The sequence below is a fragment of the Pristiophorus japonicus genome, chromosome 26 (assembly GCF_044704955.1).
Source record: "Pristiophorus japonicus isolate sPriJap1 chromosome 26, sPriJap1.hap1, whole genome shotgun sequence".
In the NCBI taxonomy this organism is placed as follows: Eukaryota; Metazoa; Chordata; class Chondrichthyes; family Pristiophoridae; genus Pristiophorus; species Pristiophorus japonicus.
The window spans coordinates 14,614,613-14,635,981 of NC_092002.1; the positions used below are offsets into that span (position 1 = coordinate 14,614,613).

At 47.3% G+C, this 21,369-nt stretch overlaps 1 protein-coding gene across 1 annotated transcript in view; it reads left to right on the forward strand.

Annotated features, from left to right (window-relative positions):
* The first annotated feature begins 238 nt into the window (after positions 1 to 238).
* The window catches only part of nkpd1 (NTPase, KAP family P-loop domain containing 1), a 29,580-nt gene continuing 8,449 nt past the window's right edge, over positions 239 to 21,369 (forward strand). The window contains exons 1-2 of the mRNA XM_070867612.1: positions 239 to 304; positions 1,841 to 1,969. Of these exons, the coding sequence (XP_070723713.1) occupies positions 283 to 304; positions 1,841 to 1,969 (151 nt within the window). The 5' untranslated portion in view covers positions 239 to 282. The remainder of the gene's footprint in view (positions 305 to 1,840; positions 1,970 to 21,369) is intronic.

Here is a 21,369-nt window from a genome sequence, read left to right on the forward strand (position 1 = left end):
GTTTACAATCCTGGGCCCCACACTTTAGACAGGTGTTGGAGAGGGTGCAGCTGATCGTGTGAATCACCTGAGGAGATACCACGCCTGTTCTAAGTGTGTGCGAGCCATAACTCACGGAGAGCCACCTTCCTTCATATCACTGGAGTGGAGATGGTGTCAGCTGACTGAAACCAGCATAACTTCCCGAAGCAGAATCCAAACAGTCTCACATCACTGAAGCTGTCTATACACATTGGACGCAGTTGCCTTTCTTCGTCTCTACTGGGAACAGCACAAACAACGATGTCCAACAGTGAAGGCAAGGGTGAGAAAGTGCTTCAAATCTGACTCGGCTAATTCAGCGCTGCTTTTATTGCATCGGGTTGGGCTATTGCATTCAAACGCGTTCTCCTTTAAATGCAGTTCCTTCAGCTCAAATATTACCTGTGCAGGTGATTTCATTGTCTATCATGGCGCTCACAAATCGAAACTGCTAACTCTTTTTGATTTTAATTTTCATCATTCATCTCCACTTCAGATTGAGTTATGAAGGTGGAAATCGGGGAATCATTCAAGATGCTGTGAATGTGGGGGGACTTTAATGTTATTCCAGATGGATGAATGGCCTTCCTCGTCTGCAATTACCTTGTGATTTTGTGCAGTTTAAATTGTTTTTCTGCATACCAGCCACCCAGTCTAATCCCACCATCCTGCTCACTCCCCATACCCTGTAATATCCCACCAGTCTAATCCCACTCTCCCCCTCACTCCCCATACCCTTTAATATCCCACCCAGTCTAATCCCACTCCCCCCTCACTCCCCATACCCTTTAATATCCCACCCAGTCTAATCCCATTCTCCCCTTCACTCCCCATACCCTCTAATATCCCACCCAGTCAATCCCACTCTCACGCTCACTCCTCATACCCTTTAATAGTCCTCGTTTTCAAATAACTATCCAATTCTAATTTAAAAGTACTCATGGAATCTGCTTCAACCACAGTTTTCCTTTAGAAACACACAGAGTAACAATGAGATCAATTTACAATATTCAGCATCGAGAAACGATGTGACCACCAGAAGCGGGCTCACCCGAGGTCCAGACAGAGTGTTCTGGAGGGCTGCGGAAGAGTAAACTTCACTCCTCTCCGAGTGGCAACACCTCCCAGCCCATATCAGGACCAATCCTGAGGGAACAGAGAGACGGACAGCACAGTTTTAAGGATTCCACTGAACAGCCGGTTAAAGTCACAATTGGCCAATTACAAAGTATTTACAGCACAGGCCATTCGGCCCAACGGGTCCGTGCTGGTGTTTATGCAACATATGAGCCTCCTCCCACCCCTCTTCATCCAACCCTTTGTTCCTTTCTCGCTCATGTGCATATCTTGCTTCCCCTGAAATGCATCTATGCTAGTTCTGATCTCGCCCACAAGTGGAAGCACCCTCTCTAAAAAAGAAAATCTAGGCTGACACTCCAGCGCAGTGCTGAGGGAGTGCTGCACTGTCGGAGGTGCTGTCTTTCGGATGAGACGTTAAACCGAGGCTTCGTCTGCCCTCTCGGATGGACGTAAAAGATCCCATGGCACTATTTCGAAGAAGAGCAGGGGAGTTCTCCCCGGTGTCCTGGGCCAATATTTAGTCCTCAATCAACATAACAAAAACAGATTATCTGGTCATTATCACAATGCTGTTTGTGGGAGCTTGTTGTGCGCAAATTGGCTGCCGCGTTTCCCACATTGGCAGTAACGTACTTTGAGAGGTCCGCTGGTCGTGAAAGGTGCTCTATAAGTGCAAATCAATCTTTCTTTCTTTCTCTACGTCAATGAATTATTCTTTTTACTGGATTGGCTTTTTCAGGTCAGAACGAGTATGACACTTACGCAAGCTGCCTTGGGAAAGCCCTGTGCTACATCCCGACCCCAATGACAGTCGGGTTATATGCACCCTGGGGATCTGGAATCAACCGCCTTCTCAACAACGTGGAAAGTAAGTTCCCTCTGTTTCAACATTTTCACCCAAATCACTGGGGCTGAAGGAATACTATCTTATCTTGAACTGGGATACCCACTGTGTTTGTTTTATAGGACGATCATTTATTCTTGCCCTTAATGTAAGTTCGTGGACTAGAAAATACTCACAGGTCTGACAAATATTACAACAACAACTTGTATTTATATAGCACCTTTTCACGTAGTGAAACATTCCAAGGTACTTCACAGGAGTATTATGAGATTAAAAATTTGACACCGAGCCACATAAGGAGAGATCAGGGCAGGTGACAAAAAGCTTGGTCAAAGAGGGCAGTTTTAAGGAGCATCATGAAGGAGGAAAGAGAGGTAGAGAGGCAGAAAGGTTTAGGCAGGGAGTTCCAGAGCTTGGGATCTAGGCAACAGAAAGTACGACTGCCAACAGTTGAGCGATTGTAATCAGGGATGCTCAGGAGGGCAGAATTAGAGGAGCGCAGATATTTTTGGGGTTGGTGGTTGTGGGGCTAGAGGGGATTATAGAGACAGGGAGGGGTGAGGCCACGGAGGGATTTGTAAACAAGGATGAGAATTTTAAAGTCGAGCTGTTGCTTAACCAGAAGCCAATGTACGTCAGCGAGCACAGGGGGATGGGTGAGTGGGACTTGGTGCAAGTTAGGATACAGACAGCCGAGTTTTGGATCACGTCCAGTTTACGTAGGGTAGAATGTGGGAGGCCAGCCAGAAGTACATTGGAATAAGCAAGTATAGACGTAACAAAGGCATGGATGAGGGCTTCAGCAGCAGATGAGCTGAGGCAAAGGTGGAGACGGGCGATGTTACGGAGGTGGAAATAGGCGGTCTTAGTTATGCTGCGGATATGTGGTCAATAGCTCATTTCAGGGTCAGATATGACACAAAAGTTGCGAACAGTCTGGTTCAGCCTCAGACAGAAGTTGAGGAGAAAGAGGAAGTCAGTGGCTAGGGATCGAAAACAATGGCTTCGGTCTTCCCAATAATCAATTGGAGAAAATTTCTGCTCATCCAGAACTGGCTGTCGGACAAGCAGTCTAATAATTTGGAGACCGTGGAGGGGTCGAGAGAAGTGGTGGTGAGGTAGAGCTGGGTGTCATCAGCGTACATGTGGAAACTGGTGTGGAAATTAATGAAAGAAAGACTTGCATTTATATAGCGCCTTTCACAACCACCGGACGTCCCAAAGCACTTTATAGCCAATTAAGTACTTTTTTTAAAGTGTAGTCATTGTTGTAATGTGAGAAAAGTAATGTGGCAATGTAATTATCAATACATCATCATTATCATAGGCACTCCCTCGAAATTGAGGAAGATTTGCTTCCACTCTAAACGTGAGTTATTAGGTGACTGAACAGTCCAATACGGGAAATACAGTCCCTGTCACAGGTGGGACAGACAGTGGTTGAAGGAAAGGGTGGGTGGGGAGTCTGGTTTGCCGCAAGCTCCTTCCGCTGCCTGCGCTTGTTTTCTGCACGCTCTCGGCAATGAGACTCGAGGTGCTCAGCGCCCTCCCAGATGCACTTCCTCCACTTTGGGCGGTCTTGGGCCAGGGACTCCCAGGTGTCGGTGGGGATGCTGCACTTTATCAGGGAGGCTTTGAGGGTGTCCTTGAAATGTTTCCTCTGCCCACCTGGGGCTCGCTTTCCATGTAGGAAGTTCTGAGTAGAGCGCTTGCTTTGGGAGTCTTGTGTCGGGCATGCGGAGAATGTGGCCCATCATATACAGCGCCCAATGAGACAGGTACTCAAAGTAACTGGGGTGCAATGGACTCATCACGCATCATAAGCCTTGTCGGTGGTTACGGTTGCAACAAAAGGTTGTCAGTCCCGACAGCAACAATAACCTCCACTCACCTTCAGGCCCGGTTGGTTTAAAGCAACAAGCCTGAATAGACATTAACTAAAAATGGCATTGGTTTGATACAACTGTCCTCCGGTATTACATTCAATGGCGAGCAATTAATACAACCTGTTTATCTTTCCACGAAGTCTGGTTCAAGCTGATCAGACTTGTAGGGGTCAAAATTCGTTATAGCCGTTTTTGAGGGGTTCGCACCGGGCATTAGGCGTAGGCTCCACTTGCCAAATTGAGTTTTTGCACCCAAAGATGAGAGAGCAGCGCTAAAAATGCCATTGCACACTCCCCCTCAGGCGCCAATAGGGCGGGAGCACAGGAGGCTGACTCAATTTCACAACAGGAGATTGCCGCCATGCTAGGTGAAAAACTGGGAAGAAAAAAAACAACTCATCAACTTCTCCGACCCACACACAAACTCCCCCGCTGTTACAACTAATGAAAACAGGCAGAAATAAATAAAGAAGATAAAACGCGCCTTGCTCTCTGGGCCGGTTCCGCCCGAGAACTGCTGTGTTTTCACCACTTTTTCCAGGCTGTAGGAATGCCTGCCGGGAAGGCCGACGTTGAAACCAAATATCGGGGGAGCGGCGCCAAGGGGGCGCTGCCCGCTGGATGGCGTCACCACGAGGGTGGCGTTAGAAGGCCGCAGCGCTACCGCTTGCCGTCTCCATCAACGAGCCTACTGAATTTCTCCGGAGCCGTTTGCCGCTGACGGTAGGCCTTTGCCGCCCGTTAGCCGGCCATCGCCGGCGGTAACGGCCGGCGTTAAAAAGGGAATTTCGACCCCGTAATGTTTCGCGGATGGGGCTTCCGTCTACGTCTACCCGAGAGCGCGCTGACCATTCTTACACTATTCAGCTACCTTGGGCTGCGACCGTGCACAACATATCTTAGAATAAGGGGCCGCCCATTTAAAACGGAGATGAGGAGGAATTTCTTCTCTCAGAGCATTGTAAATCTGTGGAATTCGCTGCCTCAGAAAGCTGTGGAAGCTGGGACATTGAATAAATTTAAGACAGAGAAAGACAGTGTAATGAATGTAATGACTCAAACGACTTGTTACTGTTAACTGCCTCATGTGTAAACCTGATCCAACTTTATTCACGGCCAAAGTAACCCATGCGACATGATACCCGCACTTATATACCACGAGCGCACGTGCTCGTACAGCCCAATGACCTCCGACAGTGGCGCCCATTGGTGTCTGGTGACCCCAAGCACAAATACATGACAACATCCCCTTTCAAGCTCTTAATATCAGTCTTTTTACAAATTAAGATGGTCTGGGACTTTCCGCTCACGAGTTGATCGTCTCAGTACAACTTCAGTTCTGGGCGAGCGTCCTGAGTCAGTTGTGACTGAAGGCTGAGTAGCCGATCTGACGGGAGTGGTAATGACCACATCAGGGACTGGAGGTCCAGTTTCAATAATGGCAGCAAAGTCCTCTGATGAATGAACATTGGTTGCTTGGTCACTGACTGCATCTTCCTCAAGTGGTTCCAGTTCATCCGTGTGCCGCAGTTTTATCTGATCAACATGTTTCCTGCATGTTTGCCCATTCTTGAGCACGACAATAAACACTCTGTTACCCTCCTTGGCTGTGACAGTGTCGACGATCCACTTTGGACATTGACCATAGTTCAGTCCATAAACCGGATCGTTGACCAAGATGTCACGTGACACAGCAGCACGAGCATGATACCCTTGCTGACTTTGACGTCTGTTTCAACACGATCATTCAAATCGGGATGAACAAGGGAGAGTTTGGTCTTAAGATTTCTCTTCATCAGTAGTTCAGCAGTAAGCGTATGAGATCTGGTCCTGTAACTGAGCAGTATACAGGACAAACGAGTCTGCAGTGAACCCTGAGTTACACATTTCATACTCTGCTTGATCGTTTGAACAGCATGCTCTGCTTAACCATTAGAAACAGGTTTGAATGGGGCTGACCTCACATGTTTAATACCATTGAGTTTCATGAACTCTTGAAACTCCAGACTTGTGAAGCAAAGATCCGTTGTCGCTCACAACAATGTCAGGCAAACTATGAGTAGCAAACATGATATGAAGGCTCTCAATGGTAGCTGTAGACGTACTGGATGACATAATAATAGACTCTATCCACTTTGAATATGCATCCATCACAACAAAAAACATCTTTCCCAGGAAAGGACCCGCAGAATCGATGTGGATCCTCGACCATGATTTAGATGGCCACGACCAAAGACTCAGCGGAGATTCCACTGGTATTTTACTTAGCTGCATACAAATATTGCACTGATGCAGACATGATTCCAGATCAGAGTCAATTCCAGGTCACCATACATGAGCCCTAGCAATGGCTTTCATCATGACAATACCAGGATAAGTGCTATGTAGTTCATGTACAAATTTTTCACTACCTTTCTTAGGCATAACAACATGATTACCTCACAGTAAACAATCTGACTGAATGGGCAGTTCATCTTTGCGACGGTCGTAGGGTTTGGTCTCATCACACATCTCCTTAGGTATTGCAGACCAATCACCACTGAGGACACAACGTTTCACAACCGATAAAATAGGGTCATGGCTGGTCCAGATCCTAACTTGTTGAGCAGTGACAAGAGTTCTTTCACTCTCAAAAGCATCCATTACTAACTGTAGATCTGCAGGTTGTGGTGTCTCCACCTCGGATGTGGGCAACGGCAGACAGCTCAGTGCATCGGCACAATTCTCACTGCCAGGTCTATGACGAATGACATATCGGCAATGTCAATGCCCATATGTGGATATGAGACGATGCATTGGTATTAATACCTTTGTTTTCTGAAAACAATGAAATGAGTGGCTTGTGATCCGTTTCGAGCTCAAAACGAAGACCAAACAGGTACTGATGCATCTTTTTGACCCCGTACACACCCGTACACACAGGCCAAAACTTCTTTTCTACCATGTGTAAGCTCTTTCCACCTTTGACAAACTTCTCGAAGCATACGCAACAGGTTGTAGCTTACCCGACTCATTTGTTTGTTGGAGTACACAGCCAACCCCATATGATGAAGTATCACAAGCCAATACAAGATGCTTACGCGGATCATAATGAACAAGCAACTTGTTTGAACAGAGCAGATTCTTAGCTTTCTCAAAGGCTCTATCTTGAGACACACCCCAGACCCAGTTGTCACCTTTTCTAAATAGCACGTGCAGTGGCTCTAACAAAGTGCTCAATCTGGGTAAGAAATGACCAAAGTAGTTGAGTAGCTGAAGGAATGAATACAGCTCCGTCACATTCTGAGGCCTGGGTGCATTTTTGTTGGCCTTGATTTTCGAATTCCCAGGAATTCAATTTCATGTGCCATGATTACACACTTCGAACATTTCAGCCTGAGTCCCACTTTGTCCAGTGTAGGACTTCTTCAAGATTGTTCAGATGTTCAGTAGCATTGCAACCTGTGACCAGAATGTCATCTCGAAACACGACAGTTCTAGGAACGGACTTCAGTAGACTCTCAATATTCTTCTGAAATATGGCTGCAGCCGACCGAATTCCAAAAGGGCACCTGTTGTAGACAAACAGTCCTTTATAGGTGTTAAGGTGAGTTTCTTCAAAGTGTCGACAAGCTCCTGTGTCATATAGGGCAATGTCAGATCCAGTTTAGTGAACGACTTTCCACCAGCTAGCATGGCGAACCGGTCATCAATCTTCGGTAACGGGTACTGATCCTGTTTCGAAAATCGGTTAATCGTAACCTTGTAGTCTCCACAAATCTTGACAGTGCCATCACTCTTCAACACAGGAACAATAGGACTGGCCCACTTGTTAAACTCGACCGGTGATATGAACCCTTCATGTTGGAGTCTGTCAAGCTCAATTTCAACCTTCTCCCTCATCATGTAGGGAACAGACCGAGCTTTATGATAGACAGGCCTTGCATCAGAATCCAAGTGAATCTGCACGTTGGCTCCAGTAAAATTACCAATGCCCGGTTCAAACAAAGAAGGAAACTTCTTCAACACTTGAGCACACGAAGTGTCATCCACCGATGACAACGCTTTGATATCATTCCAATTCTACTTGATTTTCTCAAGCCAATTCCTGCCGAACAGCGTTGGACCATTACCCGGGACAATCCATAACGGTAGATCATGAACCACACCGTCATATGACACCTTGACTACCGCACTGCCAATCACCAGTATGAGTTCCTTCGTGTAAGTACGCAACTTGGCATTGACTGGACTCAGCTTAGGCTTCACAGCCTCAGTGTCCCACAGCTTGTTAAATGTCCTTTGGCTCATTATCGACTGACTTGCACCAGTGTCCAGCTCCATTGATACAGGCACACCATTTAGCTTCACATTAACGATTATTGGCTGGATCCTTCCCAAGAACGAATACAGACCATATACATCCTCCTCAGGTTGTGTATCCCGAGCAATGTGATGAGCGGCAGCATGCTTGTTCAGTTGTGGGCACATTCTCTGAAGATGTCCCAGTTTCGAATAGCCATTACAGGAGTACTGTTTAAACAGATACTGATGAAGCTGATGATTGCCCCCACAAAGCCAACATGGCGAAATCGGATTCGTACCAGTTGGCGGACTTTGAACAGCTACAGGTTTCACATAAGCAGTCGAGTGGGCCCCGCCATAAGCAGCTCTGCCAGACGACGACAGAATCTTGTTTACAGTACTTGCCGTGGAGCTCCGACTATTTGATGATGCCTGCCTCAAATTATCATCAGTCGTCATGCACGCCTGGGCAGTCGCGATGGCCTTGCTCAAATCCAGCTTCTCTTCGGCCAATAACTTCCGAAGAATCACATCATGGTTGTTGCCTATCACAAAGAAATCTCGCAGCATGTCTTCTAACACGTTCCCAAACTTACACGGCTCAGCAAGACGTCGCAGGTCGGCAACGAATCCTGACACATCCTGACCCTCAGCATGAACATGCGTGTAGAAGCGATAGCATGAGATGATGATCCCCTCTTTTGGCTTAAGATGGTCACGCACCAAAGTACACAAAACCCCATATTCTTTGTACGTTGGACGTAAAAGCGAGAGAAGATTCTTCATGAGACCATAAATTTTTGGACCACAAACAGTGAGAAAAATTGCCCTGCGCCGAACTGTGTCAGCCTCTCCCTCCATTTTGTTGACCACAAAATACTGATCCGGGCGGTCGATAAAATCCGCCTAATCCTCGCCTTCCGCGAATCTCTCCAGAATTCCAATAGTGCCCGTTGTACATGCGAAGGTTCTTAAGTTACCTTGTCGCCAAATGTAATGAATGTAATGACTCAAAAGACTTGTTACTGTAAACTGCCTCAGGTGTAAACCTGATCCAATTTTATTGGCGCCCAAAGTAACCTGCATGACATGGTACCCGCGCTTATATACCAGTGACTGCGCACGCACGCGTATAGCCCGATGACCTCCAACAGTGGCACCCCCTGGTGTCTGGTGACCCCAAGCATAAATACATAACAGACAGTTTCTTAGCCGATAAGGGGTTAAGGGGTTATGGGGAGCGGGCAGGGAAGTGGACCTGAGTCCATGATCAGATCAGCCATGATCTTATTGAATGGCGGAGCAGGCTCGAGGGGCCGTATGGCCTACTCCTGCTCCTATTTCTTATGTTCTTATGTAACGTGTGTAGGTGCATATTTGCAGAGGCCACTCACTTAGGTGTATACCCTGCTTCTAATCTTTCAGCCTTCGTTTCTGTTCTACAGGCTTTTATTTTGATTCTTTGAATGCATTTGCTAATTGGCCTAGCTGGTCTTACCATAGGTGTCTTAGCAACTGCCCCTTTATCTCGGTGTGGGCCAACTCTTGACCTGGGCATTTATAATTCACTCTCTTTTAAGTTTCCAAACTGTCTTTGTTCATAGGCTTCCCCTTTCCTCCACATTCACTCTTTGTCTAAAATGCCAAAGCCAAGCATGCTAGGATACTTTGAGTAATTGAAACCATTTTGAAATACAGAGTGACTGCTGTCAATGAACCAGAAGCAGCACTGAACTATCCTGCGCGTAAATGTCAGGTCCCAAATGGAAAAAAAAATCACCTTCACCACAACAGACAGAGGATCTCCTGCATCCAATGTAAACTGCTTCTGTTGTCACCCTCGCGAGGCTCGGTATGGTTCTGACACAGAGTCACAAGAACAAATCCCGGCAGGTCACACACACATCTTTAAATGTCTGAAATATCCGCTGATTATTCATTGTCCCCTTTCCCACCACCTCCTGCATTAGTGGCACTGCTTCTGGTGGTTGGAATAGGATTGCAAGGATAATTTACATTCTCACCAAATGTTGATTCAGTCTGTGGAAGCTGGGACATTGAATAAATTTAAGACAGAGATAGACAGTTTCTTAACCGATGAGGGAATAAGGGGTTATGGGGAGCGGACAGGGAATTGGACCCGAGTCCATGATCGGATCAGTCAAGATCGTATAACATGGCAGAGCAGGCTCGAGGGGCTGTATGGCCTACTCCTGCTCCTGTTTCTTATGTTCTTATGTAAATAAAATTTAAAAATGTTCACTAACCTTTTTTTGCAGATCTTCTTACTTACCGTCAGGGTTAGACCTGCCTCCACGCAGTGGTCCTTCCCCCTGCTGCCGCTGACTCCCGCCCGCACCAATATGCTGGCTGGGCGGGCGGGAGGTCACGTACGGGACTTGGCCACCAGAGGCCGTCAGCGGGCGGTTCCCGCCGGTACTCCCCTCCCACCGGGTGCAGACATGGAGGAATCTGTCACCGACCGGAGAGCGGCTAAAAAAACTCGGTGGCAGCCGGCGTTAAGGCCACCAATTTTGGGCCCATAGAAATTTACAGCACTGCAGGAAACATTTCGGCCCATTGTGTCTGTGCCGACCGACAAAGAGCCATCCAGCCTAATCCCAGCTTCCAGCTTTTGGTCTGTAGCCCTGTAGGTTACGGCACTTCCAAGTGCATATCCACGTATTTTTTTAAGTGGTGAGGGTTTCTGCCTCTACCACCCTTTCAAGCATTGAGTTCTAGACCCCGACCACTCTCTGGGTGAAAAAAATCCCCTCAATACCTCCTACCAATTACTTTAAATCTATACCCCCTGGTTGTTGACCGCTCTATGAAGGAAAATATGTCCTTCCTATCTACTCTTCCTCATAGCTAAAATTCTCCAGTCCGGGCAACATCCTCGTAAATCTCCTCCTATACCTTCTCCAATGCAATCACATCTTTCCTGTAATATGGTGACCAGAACTGCATGCAGTACTCTAGCTGTGGCCTAACTAATGTTTTATACAGTTCAAACATAACCTCCCCGCTCTTATATTCTATGCCTCGGCTAATAAAGGCAAGTATTCCGGATGCCTTCTTAGCCACCTTATCTACCTGGCCTGCTACCTTCAAGGATCTGTGGATCTGCACTCCAAGGTCCCTCTGTTCCTCTACACTTGTGTCCTACCATTTAACGTGTATTCCCTTGCCTTGTTAGCCCTCACCAAATGCATTACCTCACACTTCTCTGGATTGAATTCCATTTGCCACTGTTCTGCCCACCTGACCAGTCGATTGATATCTTCCTGCAGTTCGCAGCTTTCTTCATTATCAACCACACGGCCGATTTTAGTATTATCTGCAAACTTCTTAATCACACCCCCTACATTAAGCTCTAACAGAATTCTCTAAATCCGCCTCTTTATTCCTCATTTTAGGAAGTCCGGTGACAACTAACAAAAACCCACTGGAACTGCGCATTGCGACAACTTCCGCTTCGTTGGCCGCAGTTGCGTCCTTTAAAATATTCCAACATGCGTGTCGTCATGACTGCTCACGCAAGGCCAAGCAAGACAAGAGTCCTTGTGGGACTCCCATGTGTGTGTCTGTGTGTGTGTGTTTATAGGGTTAATAACATCATCCTAACATTTAACTATTGCATCAGCGCGTCCTAGCGACGTCTAATGGACACACTCACGCATCCGGTCGTCTCGAACTGTGTCGATCTCCTTCTCCACCTGCACAATGCCATTGAGCTTTATCAGTTCTCCCTTCTCGATGAGTAACCATACCTGTCAGAAATGATTGATTTGACTTATTTGATGACCTGCTTTGTACTCCCCTTCCATTATCTAGACAATCTGACGCCAGCTGCTCACCAGCATTCCTTTCCAGTTTCTACATGTAATCTATTGTTAAATTATGTGTGTTACAACACCCACAATGACTCCAGAGTTAGTTTAATACATGCGGGTATTCGACCGTGTGTGCCTACTGCCTTATCAGCCTTTCATGCAGAACTTTATCAGATCAGCCATGATCTTGTTGAATGGCGGAGCAGGCTCGAGGGGCTAGATGGCCTACTCCTGTTCCTAATTCTTATATTCTTATGTTTATTGGAGGCTTGCTGAAAATCGAGGTACACCAGATCATAAGGTGTTCCAGTGTGTACCTGGGATGGGGATGTCACTTCCTCAAAAAGCACGATTGGTCAAGCATAATAGCCTCTTCTGAAGCCACGTTGGCTGCCATTTGCTACATCGAGATCTTCCCAAAGTTTGTTTCTACTTTTCAATTCCATTATTTCACCAGTTAATATAAAAGTAATGTTTAGTTGTATTACCGCTGGTAAAAACAGGCGGCAAACAGGCTTAGTTCCAACCACAACTTGCATTGGTATAGCGCCGGCAACGTAGTAAAACATCCCAAGGCGTTTTACAGGAGCGACCATCAAACAAAATTTGACACCGAGCCACACAGGGAGAAATTAGGGCAGGTGACCAAAAGCTTGGTCAAAGAGACAGGTTTTAAGGGGCGGTTTAAAGGAGAGAGAGGTAGAGGCAGCGGGGTTCAGGGAGGGAGTTCCAGAGCTTGGGGCCCAGGTAATCTACTGGGACCTTCCTGCATTCATTGACTCTCAGCACTTTGTAAATTACACCTCTAATCTTGGTACCTTTGGGTACATGCCGTCTGTCGCTGGGGATAGTTTAGCTTGGCTGGAACAGTTCGGGTGAAAGGTCACTAACCCTGTTTCTCTCTCCACAGATGCTGCCCGAGCTGCTGAGTATTTCCAGCATTTTGTGTTTTATTTGATTAGAACTTTGTTGTGAGCAATGTCAAAGTCGTGAAATTTAGTTGTGGAACCACCGATGTTGGGTGGAACGCTACTTGTGTTTTCTCCAGTGAATACTTTTAAGAAGCATTCATTTAGTATATTAACAATTATAAGTTCATCACTATTTCAGCCCCACTTCCATCCTGAAGGGATCTCAGTGTCTATAATCACTCCAGCACCTCCCCTTGCCCTACCCAATTAGCCCATTCATTGCGATGCGAGTAGCACGTTACATTCGTGCTGCCCCCTGTTGCTTTAGATGATTCGGGCAGTCAGCGCTCCTTGCGCTGTTCATTGACTGCACACGTAAGTAGGGGGGCCCGATATCACACGTGGCTAGCGTTACTTAAAGGCAGCCTGCACCTCTTATAGGGGAGGTACATAGTAGCTGTAAGAAGTGGTGGGCATTTTTTGGAAAGTGAATCTAAAAGGACTTGAATTTATATAGTGCCTTTCAGGACCACCGGATGTCTCAAAGCGCTTTACATCCAATGAAGTACTTTTTGAAGTGTAGTCACTGTTGTAATGTGGGAAATGCGGCAGCCAATTTGTGCACAGCAAGCTCCCACAAACAGCAATGTGATAATGATCAGATAATCTGTTTTTGTTATGTTGATTGAGGGATAAATATTGGCCAGGACACCGGGGATAATTCTCCTGCTCTTTTTCAAAATAGTACCATGGGATCTTTTACGTCCACCTGAGAGAGCCGGCGGGGCCTCAGTTTAACGTCTCATCCGAAAGACCGCAACTCTGACAATGCAGCACTCCCTCAGCACTGCACTGGGAGAGTCAGCCTAGATTTATGTGCTCAAGTCCCTGGAGTGGGACCTGAACCCACAACCGTCTGACTCAGAGGTGAGTGTGCTGCCCACTGAGCCACAGCTGACACTGTGTGATACTTTGTGCTGTGATACTTTGAGAAATGACTGAAGATGGGAGAGAGCGAGCACTAAGGTTTTATGTCAATGCACTGGAGGTCTTGGTGCAAGACGTGGAGAGAAGAGACGCCCTGTATCCGCAGAGGGGCAGGAGGCCCTCCAGACATGCTGAGGAGGCAGTAGGAAGAAGTAGCGACAGAGGTCAATTGCAGGAGTGCAGCTCCAAGAACATGGATGCAGTGTAGGAAGAAGTTTAACGATCTGACACGAGTTGTCAAGGTGAGTGAGTTCAATCTTCCAATGGCATATCCTCCCAACTGCACCACTTGCCTCAACCACTACTCAAATCACTGCACCCCTGTCATCCACCTACCAGCAATTTACATCAATCAGTACTCAATCTTTTAATTTACATGCTTTACCTCACCCTCATACACTTAGCACTGTTGCAAGCCTCGCTCCCACAACTCACAGCTTACACACACTGGCAGCGATCTAACCATGATTGCCACATCACCCAAACACCCTTAACATAGGTTTGTGGGATTTTGCTGGGATATTCCCGGGTTTGGTGCCAGTGTGATAATCTGCTCTATAATTAACGGTGTCACCTTTATCAGCTGAGGGAGTTAACACCAGCAGAAACATTTAACGATTCTCTATTTGCTGGTGCTGGAGACTCACGGACACACTTCCCTCTTTCTTGCAGGAGAAGGTGGTACATAACAGGGGGCAGCAGGAATGAACTGGAGGAGGAGAAGCATGCCTGCATGCTTTAATCCCTATGGAAGAGACAGTGCTTGCCATCTTTGGAAGGGGCCTTTCTGAGGCTGTGGCCACTGGTGATGCAATGTATGCACCTGTGAGCATGCTCACAGGTTTGTAGAGCTGTTGCACCCTGTGCGGTGGGGAGCGGGCAGGTTGGAGGGCCTCCTCGTAGGACTGCTCCTGGTCCTGGCCAAGGTGGCCATTAACCCGTCCAGGCAGCGGGCAGTCAAGGGTGTCGCTCAGCCAGACTGTCTGCCTCTCTTCCGCGGTTACATCCGAGCCAGGGTGTCCCTGGAGATGGAGCACGCGGTGTCCACTGGTACGCTCGCGGCCTTGTGGGCGCCGGAGGGACTAGAATGCATCATCACCCCTGGCAACCAAATTTTTATTGGAACCATTATTGTTAAAAGTACATTTATTTAATTTGTCGGTTTTAGTGCCCCTTTAATAAGGGGGCACTTGATTTATAGGTTCACAAAAATAGTTGTAGAGTTGTTGCATTGAGTGGTTTAGCCAGTTACGTGATGTTCACAAGATTCAATAAAACCCCAGCCAGTTGGGTCGAGGTCATCCACGGTGAGGTATGCAGTTGTGAGCCTAGTGGATGAACTGGTAATGTGTAGTGTGATTGTCAAACCTTTGCTAATAAACCAACTAGTTCTTAATAGCAATGTGTTTCTATGAATTCTTAAGCACTGAACCCATGAAGCAAATACACTACAGGTGGAGCTGAAGGTATTGATGATGAGAGTATCTGCATACCTAATCCTCCTCCTCTCTTCCCCCTTCTCCCTCATCCCACAGTCTCTTCTGACTCACAAACTGCAGATGGTGTAAGCACGCACCTCTTACCCCTCACCTCTTACCCCTCACCCCACGCAACCCTTGTCCCTTTTCCATTTCTGAAAACCAGGAACTGGAACCTTCCCAGTCAGAGAAGGAAGAGCTCAGAGACTGACATTGTGCGTATTTTAGAGACTAGGACAGAGGCGGGAGCTGCATGTGGTGAGACACCGGGCACAAGTGCAGAGGAGCCAGAGTGGGGGAAAGAGGATAGTGCAGGGGCCAGCTCTCCGGAGGGTGAAGGCGCGCACTAGTTCTGCTGGAGAGGAGTCAGAAGAGGACTTCGATGGCCCAGGCTACAGAAGAAGGCTGATTGGGGTACACAACAAAATGCTTGATGCACTGCAAAGCCTGCGCATAATGTCAAGAGGCATGGAGGAATCCAGCACCAGCTTTGAAGAAGGCTTTGCACATGCCTAGGTGCCCAACTTTTCCAACTCCTCCATCAGCCCCCCTGTGAAACCCACCATGCCACAGCTTCCATTGCAGCATAAACATCGTCCATCAAAGGTCTGAGTGCTGCGGTGGAAGCTCAGACTGCTACCGCTGTGGTCCGCTGGGCGGGCCACATTGTCCGCATGCCTGACACAAGACTCCAAAAGCAAGCGCTCTACTCGGAACTCCGACACGGCAGGCGAACCTTAGGTGGACAGAGGAAACATTTCAAGGACACCCTCAAAGCCTCCCTGATAAAGTGCAACATCCCACCGACACCTGGGAGACCCTGGCCAAAGACCGCCCTAAGTGGAGGAAGTGCATCCAGAAGGATGCTGAGTGTCATCCGCAAATTTGGAGATACTACATTTAATCCCCGCGTCTAAATCATTAATGTACAGTGTAAACAGCTGGGGCCCCAGCACAGAACCTTGCGGTACCCCACTAGTCACTGCCTGCCATTCTGAAAAGGCCCCATTTACTCCTACTCTTTGCTTCCTGTCTGACAACCAGTTCTCAATCCATATCAGCACACTACCCCCAATCCCATGTGTTTCAACTTTGCAGATTAATCTCTTGTGTGGGACCTTGTCGAAAGCCTTCTGAAAGTCCAAATATACCACATCAACTGGTTCTCCCGTGTCCACTCTACTGGAAACATCCTCAAAAAATTCCAGATTTGTCAAGCATGATTTCCCTTTCACAAATCCATGCTGACTTGGACCTATCATGTCACCTCTTTCCAAATGCACTGCTATGACATCCTTAATAATTGATTTAATCATTTTACCCACTACCGATGTCAGGCTGACCGGTCTATAATTCCCTGTTTTCTCTCTCCCTCCTTTTTTAAAAAGTGGGGTAACATTGGCTACCCTCCACTCCATAGGAACTGATCCAGGGTCAATGGAATGTTGGAAAATGACTGTCAATGCATCCGCTATTTCCAAGGCCACCTCCTTAAGTACTCTGGGATGCAGTCTATCAGGCCCTGGGGATTTATCGGCCTTCAATCCCATCAATTTCCCCCACACAATTTCCCGACTAATAAGGATTTCCCTCAGTTCCTCCTCCTTACTAGGCCCTCTGACCCCTTTTATATCCGGAAGGTTGTTTGTGTCCTCCTTAGTGAATACCGAACCAAAGTACTTGTTCAATTGGTCCGCCATTTCTTTGTTCCCCGTTATGACTTCCCCTGATTCTGACTGCAGGGAACCTACGTTTGTCTTTACTAACCTTTTTCTCTTTACATATCTATAGAAACTTTTGCAATCCGTCTTAATGTTCCCTGCAAGCTTCTTCTTGTACTCCATTTTCCCTGCCCTAATCAAACCCTTTCTCCTCCTCTGCTGAGTTCTAAATTTCTCCCAGTCCCCGGGTTCGCTGCTATTTCTGGCCAATTTGTATGCCATTTCCTTGGCTTTAATACTATCCCTGATTTCCCTTGATAGCCACGGTTGAGCCACCTTCCCTTTTTTATTTTTACGCCAGACAGGAATGTACAATTGTTGTAGTTCATCCATGCGGTCTCTAAATGTCTGCCATTGCCCATCCACAGTCAACCCCTTAAGTATCATTCGCCAATCTATCCTAGCCAATTCATGCCTCATACCTTCAAAGTTAGCCTTCTTTAAGTTCTGGACCATGGTCTCTGAATTAACTGTTTCATTCTCCATCCTAATGCAGAATTCCACCATATTATGGTCACTCTTCCCCAAGGGGCCTCGCACAACGTGATTGCTAATTAATCCTCTCTCATTACACAACACCCAGTCTAAGATGGCCTCCCCCCTAGTTGGTTCCTCGACATATTGGTCTAGAAAACCATCCGTTATGCACTCCAGGAAATCCTCCTCCACCGTATTGCTTCCAGTTTGGTTAGCCCAATCTATGTGCATATTAAAGTCACCCATTATAACTGCTGCACCTTTATTGCATGCACCCCTAATTTCCTGTTTGATGCCCTCCCCAACATCACTACTACTGTTTGGAGGTCTGTACACAACTCCCACTAACGTTTTTTGCCCTTTGGTGTTCTGCAACTCTACCCATATAGATTCCACATCATCCAAGCTAATGTCCTTCCTAACTATTGCATTAATCTCCTCCTTAACCAGCAATGCTACCCCACCTCCTTTTCCTTTTATTCTATCCTTCCTGAATGTTGAATACCCATAGATGTTGAGTTCCCAGCCCTGATCATCCTGGAGCCACGTCTCTGTAATCCCAATCACATCATATTTGTTAACATCGATTTGCACAGTTAATTCATCCACCTTATTACGGATACTCCTTGCATTAAGACACAACGCCTTCAGGCTCGTTTTTTTTAACACCCTTTGTCCTTTTAGAATTTTGCTGTACAGTGGCCCTTTTTGTTCTTTGCCTTGGGTTTCTCTGCCCTCCACTTTTCCTCATCTAAGGAGGACACAAACAACCTTCCGGATATAAAAGGGGTCAGAGGGTCTAGTAAGGAGGAGGAACTGAGGGAAATCTTTATTAGTCGGGAAATTGTGTTGGGGAAATTGATGGGATTGAAGGCCGATAAATCCCCAGGGCCTGATGGACTGCATCCCAGAGTACTTAAGGAGGTGGCCTTGGAAATAGCGGATACATTAACAGTCATTTTCCAACATTCCATTGACTATGGAGTGGAGGGTAGCCAATGTAACCCCACTTTTTAAAAAAGGAGGGAGAGAGAAAACAGGGAATTATAGACCGGTCAGCCTGACCTCAGTAGTGGGTAAAATGATGGAATCAATTATTAAGGATGTCATAGCAGTGCATTTGGAAAATGGTGACATGATAGATCCAAGTCAGCATGGATTTGTGAAAGGGAAATCATGCTTGACAAATCTTCTGGAATTTTTTGAGGATGTTTCCAGTAAAGTGGACAAAGGAGAACCAGTTGATGTGGTATATTTGGACTTTCAGAAGGCTTTCGACAAGGTCCCACACAAGAGATTAATGTGCAAAGTTAAAGCACATGGGATTGGGGGTAGTGTGCTGACGTGGATTGAGAACTGGTTGTCAGACAGGAAGCAAAGAGTAGGAGTAAATGGGTACTTTTCAGAATGGCAGGCAGTGACTAGTGGGGTACCGCAAGGTTCTGTGCTGGGGCCCCAGCTGTTTACATTGTACATTAATGATTTAGACGAGGGGATTAAATGTTGTATTTCCAAATTTGCGGATGACACTAAGTTGGGTGGCAGTGTGAGCTGCGAGGAGGATGCTATGATGCTGCAGAGTGACTTGGATAGGTTAGGTGAGTGGGCAAATGCATGGCAGATGAAGTATAATGTGGATAAATGTGAGGTATCCACTTTGGTGGTAAAAACAGAGAGACAGACTATTATCTGAATGGTGACAGATTAGGAAAAGGGGAGGTGCAACGAGATCTGGGTGTCATGGTACATCAGTCATTGAAGGTTGGCATGCAGGTACAGCAGGCGGTTAAGAAAGCAAATGGCATGTTGGCCTTCATAGCGAGGGGATTTGAGTACAGGGGCAGGGAAGTGTTGCTACAGTTGTACAGGGCTTTGGTGAGGCCACACCTGGAGTATTGTGTTCAGTTTTGGTCCCCTAACTTGAGGAAGGACATTCTTGCTATTGAGGGAGTGCAGCGAAGATTCACCAGACTGATTCCCGGGATGGTGGGACTGACCTATCAAGAAAGACTGGATCAACTGGGCTTGTATTCACTGGAGTTCAGAAGAATGAGAGGGGACCTCATAGAAACGTTTAGAATTCTGACGAGTTTGGACAGGTTAGGTGCAGGAAGAATGTTCCCAATGTTGGGGAAGTCCAGAACCAGGGGTCACAGTCTAAGGATAAGGGGTAAGCCATTTAGGACCGAGATGAGGAGAAACTTCTTCACCCAGAGAGTGGTGAACCTGTGGAATTCTCTACCACAGAAAGTAGTTGAGGCCAATTCACTAAATATGTTCAAAAGTGAGTTAGATGAAGTCCTTACTACTTGGGGGATCAAGGGGTATGGCGAGAAAGCAGGAAGGGGGTACTGAAGTTGCATGTTCAGCCATGAACTCATTGAATGGCGGTGCAGGCTAGAAGGGCTGAATACCGACTCCAGCACCTATTTTCTATGTTTCTATCTCCTTTCTGTCTTTTGTTTTTGTCTCCTTTTTGTTTCCCTCTGTCTCCCTGCATTGGTTCCCATCCCCCTGCCATATTAGTTTAACTCCTCCCCAACAGCACTAGCAAACACTCCCCCTAGGACATTGGTTCCGGTCCTGCCCAGGTGCAGACCGTCCGGTTTGTACTGGTCCCACCTCCCCCAGAACCGGTTCCAATGCCCCAGGAATTTGAATCCCTCCCTGCTGCACCACTGCTCAAGCCACGTATTCATCTGCGCTATCCTGCGATTCCTACTCTGACTAGCACGTGGCAATGGTAGCAATCCCGAGATTACTACTTTTGAGGTCCTACTTTTTAATTTAGCTCCTAGCTCCTTAAATTCGTTTCGTAGGACCTCATCCCTTTTTTTAACCTATGTCGTTGGTACCAATGTGCACCACGACAACTGGCTGATCTCCCTCCCTTTTTAGAATGTCCTGCACCCGCTCCGAGACATCCTTGACCCTTGCACCAGGGAGGCAACATACCATCCTGGAGTCTCAGTTGCGGCCGCAGAAACGCCTATCTATTCCCCTTACAATTGAATCCCCTATCACTATCGCTCTCCCACTCTTTTTCCTGCCCTCCTGTGCAACAGAGCCAGCCACGGTGCCATGAACTTGGCTGCTGCTGCCCTCCCCTGATGAGTCATCGCCCCCAACAGTACCCAAAGCAGAGTATCTGTTTTGCAGGGGGATGACCACAGGGGACCCCTGCACTACCTTCCTTGCACTGCTCTTCCTGCTGGTCCTCCATTCCCTATTTGGCTGTGGACCCTTTCCCTGCGGTACGACCAACTCGCTACACATGCTACTCACGTCATTCTCAGCATCGTGGATGCTCCAGAGTGAATCCACCCTCAGCTCCAACTCCGCAACGCGGTCCGTCAGGAGCTGGAGGCGGATACACTTCCCGCACACGTAGTCGTCAGGAACACTGGTGTCGTCCCTGAGTTCCCACATGGTACAGGAGGAGCATAACACGTGACCGAGCTGTCCTGCCATGACTTAACCCTTAGATAAGCAACAACAATGCTAAAGTTTACTCACTGTTATAGAAGAGAAAAAAGAAAAACTACTCACCAATCACCAGCCAATCACTTACCTCCTTGGCTGTGACGTCACCTTTCTGTTTCTTTCTACTTCTTTTTTGCCTTCTCCCTGTAGCTGCACAAGTACGCCTCTCGCTACCGCTGGGCCTTTTATAGGCCTCACCAACCTCGCACTCCCGCCTCTCAGACTCCCGCCACCTCTCGCTGCCGCTGGGCCTTTTATAGGCCTCCGACACCACGCACTCCTGCCTCTCGGACTGCCGCCGCCTCTCGCTACTGCTGGGCCTTTTATAGGCCTCCGACACCACGCACTCCTGCCTCTCGGA